At 36.6% G+C, this 20214-nt stretch overlaps 1 protein-coding gene across 1 annotated transcript in view; it reads left to right on the top strand.

The window, feature by feature from the left end:
• Nucleotides 1-20214, top strand: part of MGAT4B (alpha-1,3-mannosyl-glycoprotein 4-beta-N-acetylglucosaminyltransferase B) — a 120855-nt gene that overhangs the window by 70309 nt on the left and 30332 nt on the right. Inside the window, exons 4-9 of the mRNA XM_032209915.1 lie at nt 1614-1747; nt 9154-9200; nt 14444-14557; nt 15166-15241; nt 17545-17659; nt 18801-18931. Of these exons, the coding sequence (XP_032065806.1) occupies nt 1614-1747; nt 9154-9200; nt 14444-14557; nt 15166-15241; nt 17545-17659; nt 18801-18931 (617 nt within the window). The remainder of the gene's footprint in view (nt 1-1613; nt 1748-9153; nt 9201-14443; nt 14558-15165; nt 15242-17544; nt 17660-18800; nt 18932-20214) is intronic.

The following is a 20214-nucleotide window of genomic DNA, read 5'->3' as shown; positions in this document are numbered from 1 at the left end:
ACCACCCAGGCCGTTACAACACGAAACAACAATAGACACACAGCCAGCACCAATCAGCACCAATTTACCAATCATGATACAATCACACAACCAATCATTCCACTTACTGAAACAAAGCCAGCACTCCACACCCCAAGATTTATAGAAATATGGCAGCTCCAATCACACTTTAAGCCCAAAACCCAGCCTGAAGATGGCGAGTGAGACCTCGCTGAAACGTTGCCAAAACAATCTCAATGTTACACGGGAAAAGACCCAAATACAACAAGACCAACATACCTACACCCATGAAAATCTAATCTCAGGCAATTATGCTTTATTCTGCAGAGATGTTTTAAAAAACTATGATCTACCATGCATGTGAACACAATCAATATCATTCAGATTGTGAATTGCTTTAGTAATGTAGAATCAATTATACATATTATAATATATGTATATATGTATAATTGGAGATCAGGATACATTACACTGAAGCACAGACAGGGTACATAGGGATGATTGGATATAGCAGCAAGGCATTTCATCAAATAAATCATATGACTTAGTGAGGTCATGAAGCAATTAAAAGTATCACTATGGGTCAGAACTGCAAAGACGATGAGGTTGTGAAAGAAGAAGAAGCATTTCTGAAGATAGGTTCTTTCGAGATAATTATTTTCTTCTGCTTTCCTATAGCTCTGTTCATCTCCCAGTTCTTTGTTCAATTTATCAGCCTTATTTGCCTTCTGAATGTTTTAAAGCCAAGCAGACAATTTTAGTTTCCTAATTTGGTTTAATTTGACACCATTTACTGAGCCAGTGTTTTGTTTTCCCTGGGACAATGTATTCAGGTAAGGGCTTAGTCTCCTCAAATTTCCTATGTGTACCATATTTACATCATAGGAAAATAAAATTTTCCTTAATTACCTATTAATTGGAGGATTTATAGATCAATAGTTGTGAATGGTAGTGCAGATAGATGCAGTTTCAAAAAGATGAAGATTATTCTTTGCCTGAGAAGAACTGCTTGTCTGTTGAATTTAATCCTTTCCATAATACCTAAATGGTAGTTTCCTTCCCCCTCCCTTTCTCCTTCCCTTTCCCCTTCCCCTTTCCTTTCCTATCTAGTTATCTCTGCACCTTGCTTTATCCCCAACCAATCTTGTTCTCATCCTTCTCTTCCCTCCCTAGTGAGCTGCTGAATTCATACCCAATGCTAAGTCAGGAGTTTTAAGTCAGGACAGTGCTTTGTTAAGTAACTCATAATTGCTTGGTTATTGCATTATCAACCAGCCTAACAGAGCATAAATGAAAAGTGCACCACAACAGAGTGATACTGCAGAATTTAACATTTGAAATACTGGTATAAAATATAAGATTTTCTTCTTGAGTCTCTTTTCAGGTTGTTGTTTTTAAACACTGTTGTCTTTTTTTTTAAAAGAACACATTTTCCTTGCAACCGCTGTGATGATTGACATAGAATGTCCTTATTTATTAGTTCATACCCAAGAATATAGATCAACTGACAGAACTGAGAATTGAACTCATTTTGAAAGTGGTGTGAGATAGTGTGAAAGTGTTTGGTTGCTAGCAAGATAATTTCACATCTGTTTTGTTTTGCTCCTTTACAGTATCAGTAGTCATGGGGATCCCCAGTGTCAAAAGGGAGGTCCACTCATATTTGACAGATACCCTGAACTCCTTGATCTCCGAGCTCAACCAGCAGGAGAAAGAAGATTCTGTCATTGTCGTCCTGATTGCTGAGGTAACATGAGTGATCCTTTCGCTTTTGAATCTGTCTTTCATAGCTCTATATATCTTCATTTTGTGTGCTTGGCAGAAAACTGGGAAGCCACAGCTAGTCATAAGATAGCAGGATGATTTTCACATTGTTATGAGCCAACTTTTCCTCTGGCACACAGAGAGAAATCTAACTTAAGGCTGCTGTCCGACAAGGATCATCAGCCATATCCTGTCAATGGGTCCCAGTAGACTATTTCAAATGTGAAAAAATGCTTGGGCGTATTCAGCTGTGGAGGGTCAATATGTTAGCAGAAGGCTGTTTACTGCCTTACCAACATTTGTATACGTCCTTTTAATCTCAGTTGTACTGGGTTGGTTGATGTTTGTTCTTAGAGAGTTAGAGGGAATTGTTTACTGAAATACTATCTCCAAAGGAGCCCTGGTGATATTCTCTCAGGATTTGTTGCAGAAATAATAAGATAATAATAGAACTGAGAACTGAGCTGAAACCAAGACATGTGCTTTTTCTAAATGAATGCCTTTAATCAAAACATATTTTGAGCTCTAGAATTAGCATGACCATAACACGTTAATAAACAATGGCTGCAGTTTATCTTATGATTTATAAATCTTATGATTTATATATGCATATTTTCTTACTGCGTTCCCACTGTGGTTATTTATCCCCAGTTTGAAATGCAATTGTTTTCTTTTCAAAAATCCTTAAAGCAACAGAACCTCTTGCATCCTGCTATTGTAGAGAGAAACACCAATTTTAATGTTCACTTTCAGTTTTCACTTCCAACATTTTTGGTTAGGATGTGATTATCGTGTTTTAATATTTTGCCCCACACCATTAAGGAATTAAAATGTTCTGTGTTCAGAAAGCAAAAAAAATATTCTTAGTGGAAAAGAGGATGTAAAGTTACGTGACCTCTAATTTGAACAATAAATTCAAGGATGTAAAGGAGGTCCATCACAACTGTGGTAGCTCAGTTATATAGTAGTAGCAATAGGGATGGCTGGACTTAAAGTAAAATTCTGGATGTGTAACCCAAGTGAACTCACAGGCACAGACAGCCATTTTGATTTTGCCAGCTTTACTCCCAACATGTGTATATCAGGGACACAACCGGGGCAATAGGTTTAGGATTGTTGGCCCAGAACATTCAATGAAAGCCAGCTGGCTGACTCTGGGCCACTCATTCTCTCTCAGTTCAATCCACCTTACAGGATTGTTATGGGGAAAATAGGAGGAGGAAGGAATATTATGTATGTTTGCCACCTTCAGTTACTTCTGAAGTAATAAAGGTGGGATAAAAATCTAATAAACAAATTCGTACTACTACTGAACTGTGATAATCACTGAACAATTGCACTAGCTTGCAGGAGTCAGTGCCTCTCTACAGATCTGTCATAAAAACATCCAAACCTTAAGTCTCTTGTTGACTAGTAAGTAGAATTTCAGTACAGAAGATATTGTATTTTCTTATAACTTTGACTAATCTTTTATCATAGGAGAAGATAAAGGGAATTGAGAGAAGAAACAACTATACTTTTTGTTAATTGATATGTTACATTATACAAATAACAATGTAAATTTTACCATTAGCAAAAAGCCTTATTGTAATGGTATGTGGGAATGACCTTGGGAAACATGGAGAAGAGAAGCAGCCTAGGGAACAGTCAGATAAAAGCTATCTTAGCCCACAGCATGGGCCAAGCAGCTCAGAAGAAACTCTCCATAGTTCCTTAGGCCAGGGGTCCCAAAACCCCAGTCTGTACACCTGCAGTGGGCTGCGGCATTCCAGAAATCAGGCTGCACAAACAAGCAAAGCCCCGTCCGTGGGATACAGGCAGTGGTCCATGGAAAAATTGTTGTGTTTTATTAGACTCGGCCGGCAGGCGGCGTTCCAGGAAGGAGCCCTGACTGGTCCAGGTGCGCCTGCCGGCCAGCGGGAACAATACAACTCTCCCATTGGTTCTCTGCCTGACAGCTCCAAGTATAAATAGCTGTCAGGCGAGGGTTTGTTGGTTCTGTCAGTTCTAGTGTTGTTAACGTTAATAAACGCTTAAGTTCAATTCCTGCCTCCTCGGTTATTGACGCCACAACATAAAAAAAATCTCTCCATGAACCAGTCCCAAAAGGTTGGGGGCCACTGTCTTAGGCCATAAAGGGGACACGGAGAGAAATGAACTTTCAGCCAGGCAGGATTTTCTTGATGCAACTGTACAATTAAGTGGAATTAGCTCATTTGGCCATGCTTTCTTTCTTGTTTATTTCACAAGGTTGACATCTACTTTGCCGGTAAACATATAACAACTTAGTCATGCTTAACCTCCACTAAGGATTTTTATAGAATCAGTAGTGGGGGAAAATGCACTTTAAAAATACTTGAATAGTCACTTTACTCGCGTTGCTGCTCTTTATTGTTGTTATTATCAGCCAGGAGAGTAGAGAAAGATTTGGGGTTGATCTAGTTGCCCAGATACCTAACATTTTATGATTTTTTTGCATTTTAATTTTTTTTCTTTTTACTATACTACATCAACAACAATTAAAATAATGCAAAACTATGTATAAACTTTTAGTTAAATTCAGGTAGTGTTTTGAAAAATATAGAGAATGGGAACATCCAAAAGTTACATTTCCCATTTTCCAGCCATGAAGTCTGCTACTCAGACTCAGTATTAAGATGGGTATTTGTAGACTCAATGCATGAAGGAAATGCTGGACTGTACCAGCTTTGAACAATCAAAACCATTGCTCCTGATTTAATAGTACATAGGACCTTAGTATAGAAGTAAACAGAAAAGAAGTCTAAAGTTTTTATGAGTAAAGCCAGATAAAACTGTTAGGCACTGCACTAAATAAAAAGTGAATTCAGCTATATTACTTAGGGGAAGGAATCCTCTTAGCTGGAATTTCCTAAACCCAGCTACATCCAGATGCATGGATTTAAGTCCCATAATTCTCTGTAATAGCTGAGGAATTCTGGGAGTTGAATGCACAGGTTGTGTTCTAATTATAGAGTAACTGTTTAGGTAATAGGAAGTTCTCTTCTTCTGTAATAAGACCATCCTGCTTGGCCGAATGCATATTTAAAGCAGTAATTACTGCAGATCCAATAAAACATGCAAATAGTCTTATTCATTCCAGCCTAGCACTTTTAATTCTAATCCTAAAGTCCTGAAAACTCATAGTTTATGTATGAGTAGAAATCCATTGCCATTTTTGCACCGCCATAAAGTACCGAAAAACAACTAATAGTATCTAAAACCCTTTACTACGGAAACCAAAATCTTATCTCTCAGCAACTGTGAATGTGCCTAACCACAGAGAATGGAACCACAGGTAACAAGGAACTGTAGTATATATTTTTTTTAGATGAACAATGCTAACTATTGAGATTCCTTTGCCAAATCTGACACTTAAACAAAAACTAATCATTACATTACAGCTGCTCTGCTTACAAAACCACTGATATTCCAGCAGTGTATATTACTTATCTATTTCCATCTGATTTGGAGCATTTTATTTATTTTTTCATAATTTATATAGCTACCCATCTCAAGTAATGGTAAACAAGTAATTCTAATTATCAGCTATACAATGTGATGACTTGTAATTTGTGTTTGTATTTTAAAGAGATAAATCGTAGCCTACACAAGATTTCTGACTCTGCCTGCTCTTCTGGCAGTTCCGATACTGCCTTGATATAGTTTAGTTTCGTGGTTGCTAAAAATAAGGAGATTGTGAGTTCTAGTCCTGCCCTAGGTTTGAAAGCCTGCTGTGTGACATTGGGCCAGTCACTCTCTCCCAGTCCACATTATCAGACTCTGGTGACAAACCCTGTCATTGAATTCCTATCACAACCAATGGATCAACATTCAGTTGATCTGAAAAAAAGAGGACTCTGTACTTGCAGGAAAATGCTAGGAAGAGGGAAAAATTAGAAACTCTTTGAGTGGGTGCCTGCGTCAACATTATCAAAACTACATGGATATGGGAACAATTTTTTTTTTAGCAGATTTTTTAAAATTATTTTTTTCCCTTCTACCTTACAGTCATTATATCAACATTGTTATGTCATCATACCTGTACATGTATATAATATTTCACTTCTATATTTACACACCTTTATACACAGTTCTATATACTGTATATTTATATATATTGTTTTTTGGCTTAATTAATTTTATTCTTGTTTTGCAGCCATTTGTACCAATTGTTCCAAATTCCATAATATTCCAACTCTTCTTTATTTTTTAATTTCAGGGTTAATTTGTCCATCTCTGCACAATCCAAAGTTTTTTTTATCACTAATTTGTCTGAGGGGGTATTATTTTGTTTCCAGCATTGGGCAAATGCCATTCTAGCTGTAGTTAGCAGATGTGTTAATAAGTACTTAATTTTCTTTGTATATTTCCCTTTGATTATTCCCAGCAGAAAGATTTCGGGTTTGTATTTTATCTGTCCTCCTGTAATTTCTTGCACCCATTTCCAAATTTTTGTCCAATATTTTTGTGTTTCCGGACAGGTCCACCATATGTGATAAAAAGTCCCTTGTACTTTTTTACATTTCCAGCAGGTCGACCTCATGTTTGGGTACATTTTAGCCAATCTTGTTGGTGGTAAATTCCAACGATAAAAATTTTGTACATATTTTCTTTAAGTGCTGCTGATCATGTTAGTTTATAATTTGTGTTCCAAATTCTTTCCCAATCCACTAGATCTATGTTGTAACCAAAGTTTTTGGCCTACGCTATCATTCAACCTTTAACTTTTTCTTCTTCTAATGTTACTTCTAATAAATATTTGTAAAAAAAAATATGAATTTATTTTCCGGGCCAATTAAAATTTTATCTATTTGTTGTAATTCTGTATATATTCCATATTCTTTTAAATCTTTTTTATATCTTGATTGTAGTTGGAGATATGGCCACCAATCTATATTTATATTTTGCTCCTTTAATTCTGGATTTGTTTTCCCTTGGCTGTCTAAAATTTTACTATATCTAACTATTTTCGATAGATCTAGTATATTAGGATGTGTCATGGCTTCCATAGTGGAAAGCTATGTCAGTATTTTCATGTAATGTTTTTCTCTAATTTTATTCCAGACCTGTATCAGTGCATCTCTAAAATAGTGTCTGTGAACGTATTTTTGTTTCTTTTTACCCTCTTCCCATAGGAAAAAATGCCATCCCGTTTGCAAATCGTGGCCCTCTAATGTTAGTATTCTTTTATTTTTTTTAATTTATCCAATCCCTGATCCATGTTAATGCTGCTGCTTTGTAATAAAGCTCCCAGTCAGGGAGTCCCATACCACCTCTGCTTCTGTCATCCTGTAGAGCTTTCAACTTTATCCTGGCTTTCTTCCCTTGCCATATAAATTTTAATATAATCTTATTCAATTCAGTAAAAAAAAATATCCTAATTTTATGGGGATTGTTTGAAATAAGTATAATAGTCTGGGTAGTACATTCATTTTCATCGCTGCTATTTTCCCTAATAATAATAGTTGGAGTTTCCCCCATAATTCTAGATCTTTTTTTATTTGTTGCACTAATTTTGTATAATTATTTTCTTTTATAGTTGAGCACTTTACAGTTAGCCATATTCCAAAATATTTAACTTTCTTTGTCACTTGCAGTCCTATTATTCTTTCTAATTCTTTATTTTGTCTTTACTCTTCCCCTTCTGTTTCGTTGTTCTCTTCTCTTCCTAACTACTGTCTGTCAACCTCTGCTCTCAAGCACATCACAGTTCTCCAAGTCCTCCTTCTTTCTCTGTTTCTTTCCACTACTTGAGTCTGTATGACTTAGAGTCAGTTCGTGCTCTTTCTTGTTGTCTCCCCTCCAATCGCTCACTTACACCAATTAGTTCTTTGGGCCGGACTTTGTCTCTAAAAATCTGTCGCTCTCACTCCTCCAAGTCGCCTCTTGGTTATAGGGCTCTCTCATCAAGCCAATCCGCTAATCCACTTGATGAGACAACAAGTTGATTAAATTCTTCTTTTAGATAGTTTGTCGAGACTTCAAGTCCGCCAATGAAACAAGGCAGACGCTTGCACGTCGGATTAAAAGGGTATCCCCACGTCATAACGGGCAGTCGTCCTCTGCCTCATTAATCCTAGGGTTTCCCTACTCCTCTGGATCTCTCTCCAAGATCGGCGTATCCCCGAAGGGATCCTCCAAACGTGTAGATTGGGATAAGAAGTCAGAGCCCTGATTTCTTCCCCACACTCGTCTCGACGTCACCACCAGAAGTCCGATATGGGAACAATATTAACACAATGATATTATAAAACATTGAGTCTGCTGGTAGAAAGCAGGATAATGAGCTTCAACTGCTGCTGCCTGTCCCATTTTTCTCCCTTAGTTTGATATTTTATTTTGAGAATTTAATTTTGAGTGCTGCTGACATGCCAAATAGACTGTTGTTTTCTGCCCCAGACCCAGAATGCTTAAGCATCTGGGAAGAATAAACAGCAGCAGATTTTTGGTATTTTTGGAGTTCTGTGTTTGTTTGCTGTTATTCACAAGTGAGCTCCTATCTCTGTCTACAAGGGACTTTGTTATAAAGGGATGCTTAAGGTCATGTTGCTCAACCTTTTTTGGTTTGAAAAATTCCTGGAATGTAAGGAAATTAAGAAGCCAAGAAAGCAAACAAATGGATCATCAAACAAATTAATTCAGGGCATTAACGCCCAGGCTCAAATTATCCTAGTTTGGACACATTATGTGAAATGCTAGCACTCTGGAGAAGGTTCAAATACTGGGAAATATGGAAGAAAAGGTGAGACAGCAGCCAGCAGCAAGGTGGTGATGCGTGCACTGTTGAATATGCTGAAGGACCAATTTGAGGATGGATCATCATAGAGAATATAAGTCACAAAAACTCAACAATGATGTGATGGCACGTAATCCTCACCATACCATATAGGGTTTATAGGTCATTAATCTGTTGCTTATTACTAAACACCTTAAAATATAGTGTGAATTGGCATTATAATGAGGAACTACTTTGCATCAGTTTTCTGCAAAGTGTGGTATCCATCTGTATTAGAATATAGTGCTCAGCTTGCTGGGAATGATAGTTCGATTTGTCTGAAAGCTAGATCGGGATGGTTGCCTTCTATATTAATTGAAGAAAATTGAAATTTCTTAAAGTTGATGTATATGTGTATATTGTTATCTAATGCCTTTTTTAATTACTACAATTGGTGATATGTTTGTTCACGTAGTAGCCTAGCAAATATTTTCATTCTTGCTTTAACTGGATTTAAAATGAAATATATGAAGCAGCACTTCCAAAGAAATTTTGGCATAGCAGAACTGATTATTTTAGATACAATATCAATATCAATGACTTCTTAACCTGGGTCTGTTTATTGTCTTTTGTTATTGAAATTTTTCTTACAGACAGATCCACAATACACCACAGGAGTTGCAGAAAATATCAAAAGCTTGTAAGTATTCTTCTGCAATTTCATTGTATGGGATTTTTCTTCGTTTAATAGAAAATGTTTCAATAACGTAACTTGTGTTATTAGTCTATTTTAGTAATTTGGACTGAATTGCATGACTTTTTCCTGGACTGTTTAAAACCAGTTGCTAGTTTTCATTAGTCATGGAACAATCCAGTTATCTTTCCCCTGCTGCTCCATTACTTTTTGTCAGGAAACATTATTAGGAAAAGTAAGATGTCTGGTTATACTGGTTATAGGCTATATAATGAGTACTGCTAACTTATATTTACATGAGCCCACGGCAAACTATGTTTTTTATATGTATCCTAGCATGAAATGGCGATAATAGTCAGCAGTCCTGAACTCAAGACTGAATTAATGTTTTCTGTAAGGTTCACTTCCATTCTGGTTGACATCAATATCTCCTCCCTGATGCCATATCCTCCATTATATCATATTCTTTCTCCTGTGCTCCTATCAGATCTGCATCTCTGGTTTCTCCTGAGTTCTACCTTGATTTAACAGTTATTTTTTCTCTTGGTGTATTTTTTTTTCCAGTGTCATAGTTTCTTCATCTGACCTGGTCTTTTAAAAATGATTTGGAAGGAGACACTGGTTGGTTATTTTTTAATTATTAGCAGAGTTGAAAAGGATGATGGGCAGGAATTAGAAGCTGCAGACATCAGAGGACGGGAAGATTAGAAGATAATGGTAATAGAAGAGTCCCTGACTTCATTACTACTACTCCATTCTGCAAGTTGCCTATTAATAGCAGTAGCTAAGATCAGAACTTGAAGAGGATTGTGGAGAGAGTTGAGATGACCTAGCTACAGTTCTGCATTGTGGTCAGAAATATAATAACTGAGATGGGAGCACTGTGGTTTCAAATACAGAAGAACCCACCACTTGTGTTTTGCGGTGTGATTCCTGGTTGTTCTCTCTGTATCATTTTGCTTCTTGGCACAGCATTACCAAGAAAATAGAAGAGCAGGTGAAAGTTGTGGCTAGAAGGACCATTGCACAATTTCATATTTGTGCAACAGTTGTGCCCATTCTTAGATAGGTACAAACCACTCATGGTCACTCACACCCTGGGTTCACCTCCCTGTTAGATTACTGCAATCTACTGTACATGGGGCTGCTCTTCAAGAATATCCTGAAATTCAGCTGATGCAAAATGCAGCAATATAAGTAGTTGCATGAGTTTGCATGTATAAAATGTAGAGCACATTTTTTACATTTCTGTTTTATGAGCTGCATTGGTTAGCAGTTTGTTTCTGGGTCCAATTCAAGGTGTTGGTGTTGACTTTTAAAGCCCTTCATGTCATGGGACTGGGTTTTTTGGCAGAGTTCCTTTCCTGGTTTTATCTGCCTGTTCTTCCAGATCCACCAGGAAGGTCACATTATGGGGTCTGTCACCTAGGGATCTACATTTGGTGGGCCCTTGATAGGAACCCTTTTCTTCAGTAGCATCCATGCTGTAGAATCTTCTCTCCCCTGAGGTTGGCCTTTTCACTGTTAAGCTTCCAGACGTCTCTCAAGACCTAGTTATGCTAACAGGCCTGGAGACCCCATCGGACAGGTGAACCTATGAATTGACATTTATTTTTAACATAAAGGTAAAGGTTCCCCTCGCACATATGTGCTAGTTTTTCCCGACTCTAAGAGGCAGGGTTCATCTCCGTTTCAAAGCCAAAGAGCCAGCACTGTCTGAAGAGGTCTCTGTGGTCATGTGGCTGGCATGACTAAACGCTGAAGGTGCATGGAACACTGTTATCTTCCCACCAAAGGTGGCTCCCATTTTTCTACTTGCATTTTTACGTGCTTTCGAACTGTTAGGTTGACAGAAGCTGGGACAAGTAACAGGAGCTCATTCCATTATGTGGTGGTAGGGATTCGAACTGCCAAACTGCCAACCTTTCTGATTGCCACCACGTCCCTATTTTTTTTAACATATCCTTGTCTATTATCTATTTTATTTTACTTTTTAAAGTATTTATTAACTGATTTAGCTTTGTTGTACACCACCCAGATTCACTGTTTGCTTGTTGGATGGCCATATAAATGGGTTTAATAAATAAATAAAACATATAGGATTTCTATGTTATAGACACTGATGGGTGTGATGGTCTAAGAAAGTAACTCTCTCTTAAGTACTTTTGGTTAATAGTAAAAATGACCTTGAGTCACTTGACTCCTGATAACTTCATGTATGTAATTTATTTGGTGACAGTAGAGGAAATAGTTTTATTTTGTCCTCTTTAGGGATGCTTTACTTGATCCTAGTCTAACGTGTAACCACATTGTTTCTGGTAGTCTCCTATTCATTATTAACAAGAACCAAAACTGCTTAGCTTTCCAAACCAAATAATATTGGGGTGGTGCTACTACCTGCTGAGGTCAAGTACCTCAAACTTTTCCTTTGATTAACTTACCAATTTCCTTTTTCTCCTCCCTGTAAAATTGCTTGCTTTATCTTCTTTAAATTTAATAGGCTGAAGTGCGCTGGAAGGGGAAACACAAGTCTTAGATGACACAGAGAGGGAAAAGAAATTGCTGTGCAGCAAGAAAACAATATTAGCAATAAGAAGTCACAGATCAAATATTGCAGGAAGAAAATTAATTTAAAGGAGCACAAGAATATCAGCAGGAAATAGGAGGGTTGTATTTTTTAATTAGGCTAAATGTAGGCAGCCTGTTCTTTGTCTCTCAGCAGTAGTACTCATTTGTCAAATTAGATATTTGAGACATTAAAAAAGTTACGGACCTCTTGAGAGTTCAAGGGCTTATTATTATATTGATGTAATTCTATGTATGAACTTACCCGAACTATGATTTCTTCTTAATGGCTCTGATCCTTAACTGATGAATCCTAGTTTTTAAAAAATAATATACTAGTATATAGTGGTTTTTTTTTCTTCTGAAAGGAAAAAACTTCAAAATCCTTTAATGTGTTTTAGAGTAAAAAAAAGCCACTTTGAAAATATAACATCACTGTATTGGATCTTCTATTTCTTAGAACCACATCAAATATTTGTATTAGGATATCATTTCATGGAAGAGGTACCATTGTACTTTTTCTTGATTTCATTGAATTATTCAGTCACAGATAAAATGCATAAGAATAATTTATTTAAAAATATTGGAATTGTGTATTTTGTAATCTAAAACAGAAACAATTCATTAATAGAAGAGCAATTTGTCTACTTTCCTTTAGACAAAATTAAATATAGATAACTCTATATTGATATAGTAGCTGAAAAAGGACAGTTGTATATTATTGATATATTTGGTTATGCTTGCCATTTTTATTGAAATATGATGTTCTCTAATAAATGTTCAAATTTTATGTCCTTGGGACTCTACACATTTATGAAAACTTAAATAGTATCAGTTGTTTAGATATTCCTTCTTCCATTACCGTCCTTTTCCAACAATGACAGAGATACCAAATCCCTGAGTTATGGTAGGATTTTTTTTTAATTAAAAAGGTTTCTCCTTGTTTTGGGATCCAAAGGATTTTTTATACAGTACTCAAACACAATCCAGTTTAGATCTATATCCTTGACTATACTTATCAATAGCTCTCTTCACTTCCCAGATTAATGTGCATATTAGACATGGTGCTCAAGTTTGAACATAAATGCAAAAATGTGGGATTTGCACTTAGACTTACAGACTGCTTTACAGTGCTTTACAGCCCTCTCTAAGCAGTTTACAGCATCAGCCTATTGCCCCCAACAATCTGGGTCCTCATTTTACCGACCTTGGAGGGATGGAAGGCTGAGTCAACCTTGAGTTTTCCTTTTGAGTGGGAATTCTTGAAGAAAAAATAACAGTGTATATGTATAAGAGGTTAATCAGAGTTGCCATAGTCCTGAATGACTATGCTTTCTTTGGCCTGTTTTTAATCATTTGTTCTCTCCCTAAATCATGTGTTTTCTCCTTGCATTTACTCAGTAAAGTTTTAACACAGTGAATACGCTATTAAGTGGTGACTTGAGAGACCGCCTCCTGCCGATTACCTCCTCGAGACCGATTAGATCTCATAGATTAGGCCTCCTCCGAGTGCCATCTGCCAGCCAGTGCCGGCTGGCCACTACGCGGAGGAGAGCCTTTTCAGTAGCAGCTCCGACCCTCTGGAACAATCTCCCCGTGGAGATTCGTACCCTTACCACCCTTCAGACCTTCCGCGCAGCCCTCAAGAGCTGGCTATCCCGCCAGGCCTGGGGGTAAAGATTTGATCCGCCCCCACCCGAATGTTGAATGAATGTTGTTTATTTTTTAATTATGTGTTATGTTATATGTTACTGTTTGTATCCCCTCCCTATAAGTTGTTAGCCGCCCTGAGTCCCCTCAGGGAAAAGGGCGGCCTATAAATAAACTTATTCCTATTCCTATTCCTATTCCTAATCCAGTGATGGCTAATCTTTTTGCAGTTGGGTGCCAAAAATGTGAGAGTGTGTGGGTGATAATGCGTGTGTGTGCCGGCACCCACAATGCAAAGCGCCCCCCACATGTGCTGTCATGCACCCCCTCCCACATGCACCACATTGCTAGCTGAGCTTGGTATTTCTTCTGAGGGGGGCAGTGGAGGCAGTTTTCACCCAGGAAAGCCTCCAGAGCCTGGGGAGGGTGAAAAACGGGCCCAACGGAAATGGAAATGGCCGAAAATCAGCTGGCCGGCATGGAGCTGGAGCTGACAGCTCATGTGCCAGCAGATATGGCTTCTTGTGCCATAGGTGGCATGTATGCCATAGGTTTACCATCACGGTCCTAATCTTTCAATTCAATTGCTTGTATAATGATCAGGGCAATAGGTATGCAATCTGCAGAGGTTATCATTAAAAATAATTCTGGAGCAGCTCCAAAAACAATAAGCTTTCAAACCAACCAGTGTGCAAAGAGCCATGAATATCACTGAAGAATCTAACATCTGTTTCCATCTGGCTTGTTAAATTTCAGCAGCTAAGTAAGGTCAATGGATCAAGAAAGCTACAGTTGAGAAGAAGAAGCAAGGAGGGTTTTTTTTAAAAGACATAAATATCCTTATTTATGTTTTTTTCAACTTAAAATAGGGTTTTCAAAGCATAACATCTCCTGTAACCCCTTTGTTCAAAAATTTTAATATTTCCTGGAGATACATTTTAGGTTTTAGCCTATTAATCATTACCATGGTTAAATTCCATTTTCCTATTTATAGAAAATAACAATTGTTTTCCTTACCTCTTCCTCTCTCTCAGATTCCCCAATGAAATACATTCTGGTCTTTTAGAGGTTATTTCCCCTTCTCCACACTTCTACCCAGATTTCTCCCGGCTGCGAGAATCTTTTGGTGACCCTAAAGAAAGAGTCAGGTAATTCCAGGCAATTTGATTTAAAGTGATATGCTAGGCTAGCATGGCTTTGTAATGGGTATTTAAACTTGTTTAGAAGAAAGCATATGGCATTCAGAAGAAGCATAGTAAATAATCACTGGGTGCTTGCTAGTATGTATGTTCCCTCCACTTAAAAAAACAACAATCCTCATTTACCCAAATAAATTATTTTAATGCTAGGTGAGTAATTGTTCTTGTGATTTTACATAACTCCAGTGGAACATAGACTATGATCAAATCTGATGTTATGAATGTAACTGGATTTACTTGACAGGTTATGGAAGTACATTATAGTTGTTGTGGAGAGCAGATGATTAAACTTAGCACAGTAGAGAGATTTAAATCTCTTGATGCCATACAGTACATCTTCATCGCTTACTGGGGGAAGCAATGGGAGCAATGGGAATGTCAGTTGAAATCCAAAATAATGTTATAACTCTGGGCTTACAACAGAATTAGAAGTCTTCATATTTGACTAAACTCTTATGTCTGATTAATCTTTTGCCAGATGTAGCCGTAGATGTAGCTGATACCTACCTCTGGCCTCCCAACAAAATAACAGTAATTTGTTTTGTGTGCTGTTGTAGGTGGAGAACTAAACAGAATTTAGATTACTGCTTTTTAATGATGTATGCACAATCCAAAGGCATATATTATGTTCAGGTAAGTTTTATGATGCTCAAAGGATATGTTTCATGTCTGTATCTGGGTTTTTTTCCAAGTAAGAAATATTGTGCCTCAAACCCAGAATAGGCAACCCAGATTCTGCCATATTTTTTTTAAAAAAACTATAGTTCCCCTCAGTCCAGTTTCAAAACAAATGGCAAATTAATTCAAAAACTCTGGAAGGCAATATTTGCTCAAAACCTTGGATAAAAGTCCATTCATTGGAACAAATGGTGTAAAGAGGAAAGAACTAATGAGCAACACTTTGGTAGATTTGCTCTTTCCAAACTCTTCACTAGCTATGTGAATAATTGTTGGGTGAGCCCACATAGAGTCTCCTCTTCCTTCTTAGGAGTCCTGGAAAAAGGTCACTCTTGCACCGCTGCTAATAGCAGCAGAGAAACTGGTTTTGACAGGGATCCTTTTGTGGAGGAAATGAAAGTCTTTTCTGATAATCTTTCTCAGAGTAATTATGGAGTAGAAAGGTTTCAACTTTAGCTCCTTGATTGTACCTCTGATCAATACTGCTGCTTTCCTGCTGCTAATAGTGGGAAATTTCATTTTCTTGCTTCTGCCTCTGAACTAGAGCATGGGGAACCTATGAGATAGTGGGACCCTCACTGTTTCTCAAGAACAATTTCAGCTTGCAGATTAGTTATAGGTGGTTTAAATAGTGCTATTAGTTCCCTATTTTATTTGCCCCTAGTAGATATTACTATAGGCTGATAATTTTTTTCAGGTTTCTTGGGAACATTTGGAGCTTTCCTTGCCATTCTAGCTTCCATTGGCCCCATGAGATTCACTTACTGTAATATAAGTTTAGCTTTTTAACCTTTGAAAAATTATTGTAGAATGGCAGAATGAAATATGTTTAGAAACCAAGCATATGAGCACACATACTATGGTAATTAATTTAAATTAATTAAGTTTTAGATACAATCAAGAAGTTTTAGGTATGTTGGTACGTACCGGTATGTATAGAATATGTATCCAACATCACAAATCCAAATGAGCAATTCTCATCACTTTTTAAAAAACTAGAGTCTGGATTGTCTAGTACACTGGCTGAGTTTCAGAAAAATGCTATATTTTCCACAATAGCATATCCAAAATACTTATCTCCAATAGCACACATCCATAGAGCATGTAGTGGTAAGCGTATAAATTGTAGTCTTGTCCATTCTGTCACATACAGCCATGCTATGGCAAGGTTTTCATTCAGTTTTAAAATAATGTTGACTATTATTAGCATTGAACCTACACAGGCCCAAAATATTCCTCTTTCTGATGGACAGAACTTGTTGACTAAAGAGAAGACTAAATGGATGTGCTTTTCCACCCAGGTGGCTTCCAGCATGTTATCAGAAATAGAAAACATAGAAACGCACTGTAGTTATATTTTGAAGAGGCAAATTATTAGGAAGTATGAATGAATAATGTTAAAATACTGAATGTAAAATATTTAGGAATTATTTTTGTTACATACTATTTTGCTTACCTTTTATATATTTATTTTTATAAGATCTGTATAAAATCAAAATCTAAGCTTAGCAGAAAAAAATGAAACTTTGAAGGAAATGACATATGAAAGGAATGACACATCAAAGGAATGTCATATCTATTACAATTAGGATATGCTCAAGGTATCAGTCTTCACCACAAAGGCATACGAACATTAATCATGACCGCTGTAACCATAAAGCCAGCATAAATAAACATAAAGAACAAAAAGGCTCAACCATTAGGAAGACAGCCAAAAACTGAGAACAGGTACCTGGTAACCAAAGAAGCTAGGAGGCATTCAGCCAAAATAGCAAGGTATTAAATGGTATTAATACAATACAAAGCAGGATCATAAAGCTGTGGTAATTTGATGTGCAACAGTATCACCGATAAAGAGAGATCAAAGTCAAGCCAAGCAAATCAGTCTTGCTCATCAGAAAGTGAATCTTGAATAAGGCTAGGACTCCCTCCCAATAGCCTGCTGATTGTGAAGTGAGTGTGCTGCTATTGATGCCAAAATACGTTTTCAGATAATAGGTTTAAAAAAAAAAACTAATTTAATGGCTACAGAGTAAGTGTCCTGTCTGATCAAATCATATTGGGATTTTTCAACACTGAGCTATTTTCCTTTATTCCTTGAAAATAAAAACAGTTGGGAATTCAGGGTCTTTTTGTCCTTAATAAGAGCCCATCTTTAGCCGGTCTCCACTTTTTAGAAAGCTTTCCTTCAGTGACATACAAGTTTTCAGTTCAAGATCTCTCTCTTATGCAGCTATGCATTTCTCTCTCTTATGCAGCTAGAAGATGATATTGTAGCCAAGCCAAACTATCTCAGCACAATGAAGAACTTTGCTTTGCAGCAACCTTCTGAAGAATGGATGATCTTGGAGTTTTCTCAGCTTGGTTTTATTGGTAAACTCATTTCCCATGTAGCTTTGGGTGTTGTTTTAGGTTAATGCAAAGCCCTGTATTGCTCCTGTAATACTGGAAAGAATATTTCTCTAGACCAGTTTGCTAACACAAGAAAAGACCCTGAATGCTCTCAATTGTGTGACTTTAGCATAAAAATGAAATACAGAGTAGCATCTACTACACTGATCTTTTCTCAGAACATACAGGAATACAGTAAGACTAACCATCTCTAGTTTACCTTTGCTTTTTATGTGTGACAAACCTTTTATTGATGGAAAAGGTTCCTAGGAGGGTTTAGTTAAAATCAGTAATGAACAAGAAGTTTTTATACCTGTAAATACTTATTAGTGGAGATATGAAGACAGAGATTTTAACTTACTCTTAATCTTCAACTTTTATGGATGAATCAAACTTGTAGCCCCTGTCCCCACTTTTCGTAAGTTATGGCATTGGCATTGTTGTGCAACCAAACAAGGAAATAATTTTGATCCTTATGAAACAATTGTATAAGCAGAATTGCTTCCTTGTGAAAAGAAGCATTACTCAAAATTATTTGGATTGATTTGGCCAGCAATGCCTTGCCTAATATTGATCAAAATTGAATTATGTCTCATACAAAAATGCCTATATTTTGGTGGAAATTGCGTGTAAAAATGTAAATTAAAAATGTGCAAAAATAACTTCTGGAAGACAGCATAATCACATACAGTGTTATTTAGATCATAGGTGATTCCATTTTATCTACCAAACATTTTCTACTTCTGTAAAATCCGTATTGCCAGGAATTGCAGAACTTGACCTACTGCCTCCTACTGAGGCAGGAAAAGAACTAACACATGTCATAAAACATAGGACTGTTCCACTACCATTTCCAGATCTGAAAACCACTCAGCATGAGAATACTGTTGCAAGTCTTTTCTGGTTAGACTCGTTAGAGCATTTTAGAAAGGTTTCAATGCTGAATCTTAATTCCCTTGACATGATCAAGTTAGATGCAATATACATATATTCTGGTCTTTCAAGAATTCCTGGAGTAAGGAGGATGCTATCTTTTGTTGATCCAGAGTATAGTTTTATTAAATGTTAAGATGCTAGTCTTTTAAGATTATGTTTCTGTTTTTTTATCCCAATATGCTTTCAGGAAAGATGTTCAAGTCCTTGGATCTCAGTCTGATTGTGGAATTCATACTTATGTTCTACAAAGATAAACCCATCGATTGGCTTCTTGATCATATCCTCTGGGTAAAAGTTTGCAACCCAGAGAAAGATGCAGTAAGTTAGTCCTCTATTAAAAGGAATGGTTTTTTCTTCTTTTTTTTAATGCAAAAATGTTTGTTTGTAAATGTTGTTAAATTCTGCATGGTGTTATGCAGTAAATATTTTTAAAATGTGCATTGTATCTTTTCCTTATTCCATATTTTTATCTTTATTATTTTAAAGAAATTAAAAAAAAACGTCTCCATCCCTTGTTTTAATTGAAGAGAGAACAATTCCAAAAGTGATGGGCCATTAATCCAGTCCTCGAGATGTTGTCTTCTTATGGGAAACTGCTCAGAATATTTAAAAAATAACCTTTTCTGTTGATAAAAAGAGAATAATCTATATTTGTCAAAACTTCGTTAGAATATCATGGATATTCTACTACAACTTGGTAGGTTTTAATAATAATTTCAAGAGCTTTTCAACATGTGACCATACAGGAAACATATCAATTATTAAAAGTCCTGGGAAAATAAATATGGCTATGAGACAATAAAAGCAGCGACTTGGGCTTTGCTTTATAAGTGAAAACCAACTCCTAGGACTTCAGTCAGCATATTTATCTTATACCATTTATCCTATTACAATAGCAAGTATATCTTTTTCTTGGGAAAAATGATATATTTGCTGTCCCCTGGATAATTCTATTCCATTTAAGGCAGTCTTTACCATAACTAGGCTTTTTACTTTGTCTGAATTTTCCATAAACTAGCTACTATTTTGTTGGATCAGATTGAAAGAATATTGAAAAAGATGAAGGTAGATGAGTACTGGAAGTGATCAAAAATTATATTGACTATTACAGATTTTTAAAGGATGTTGCTAATTCTAGAGGCTAATATACAGAAGTTGGATAATACATATACAGTATAATTTGGGGAACAGGATTTGAATTAATCTCCATTCAGCATAGTCTATCTTGGTGACCCTGCAGACAAATGCAAAATCTTGAGGGGGGGGGGGGCTTAGCATGGGTTGATCACTAATATATGCTTGCATTATTTCTCTGAATGCTGTCTTTCAGTTCTTCAAGAGTTACAGATCACTTGTGCCCAGATTTAGAACCTGGCATTTCCTACAGAACAAAATGCATACATTATATTAATTCTATTAATGCTTGGAATTTAATGCAATAATTTGATTAATTTTAAGATAAGATCCAAATTTGCTGGATGAGCCCAAAGGCCTAGATGGTTCAGCATTCTTAATTACATAATAGGTTATTGCATCTGGGAGGCTCATAAGCCTGAACTGGAGGGCAATAATGTGTTTTTACTGTAGTTTCCTACCACCCA

This window comes from Thamnophis elegans, chromosome 2, assembly GCF_009769535.1.
Source record: "Thamnophis elegans isolate rThaEle1 chromosome 2, rThaEle1.pri, whole genome shotgun sequence".
NCBI lineage: Eukaryota > Metazoa > Chordata > Lepidosauria > Squamata > Colubridae > Thamnophis > Thamnophis elegans.
The sequence above is the reverse complement of the archived record's forward strand: the minus strand, read 5'-3'. Positions and strand labels throughout refer to the sequence as shown.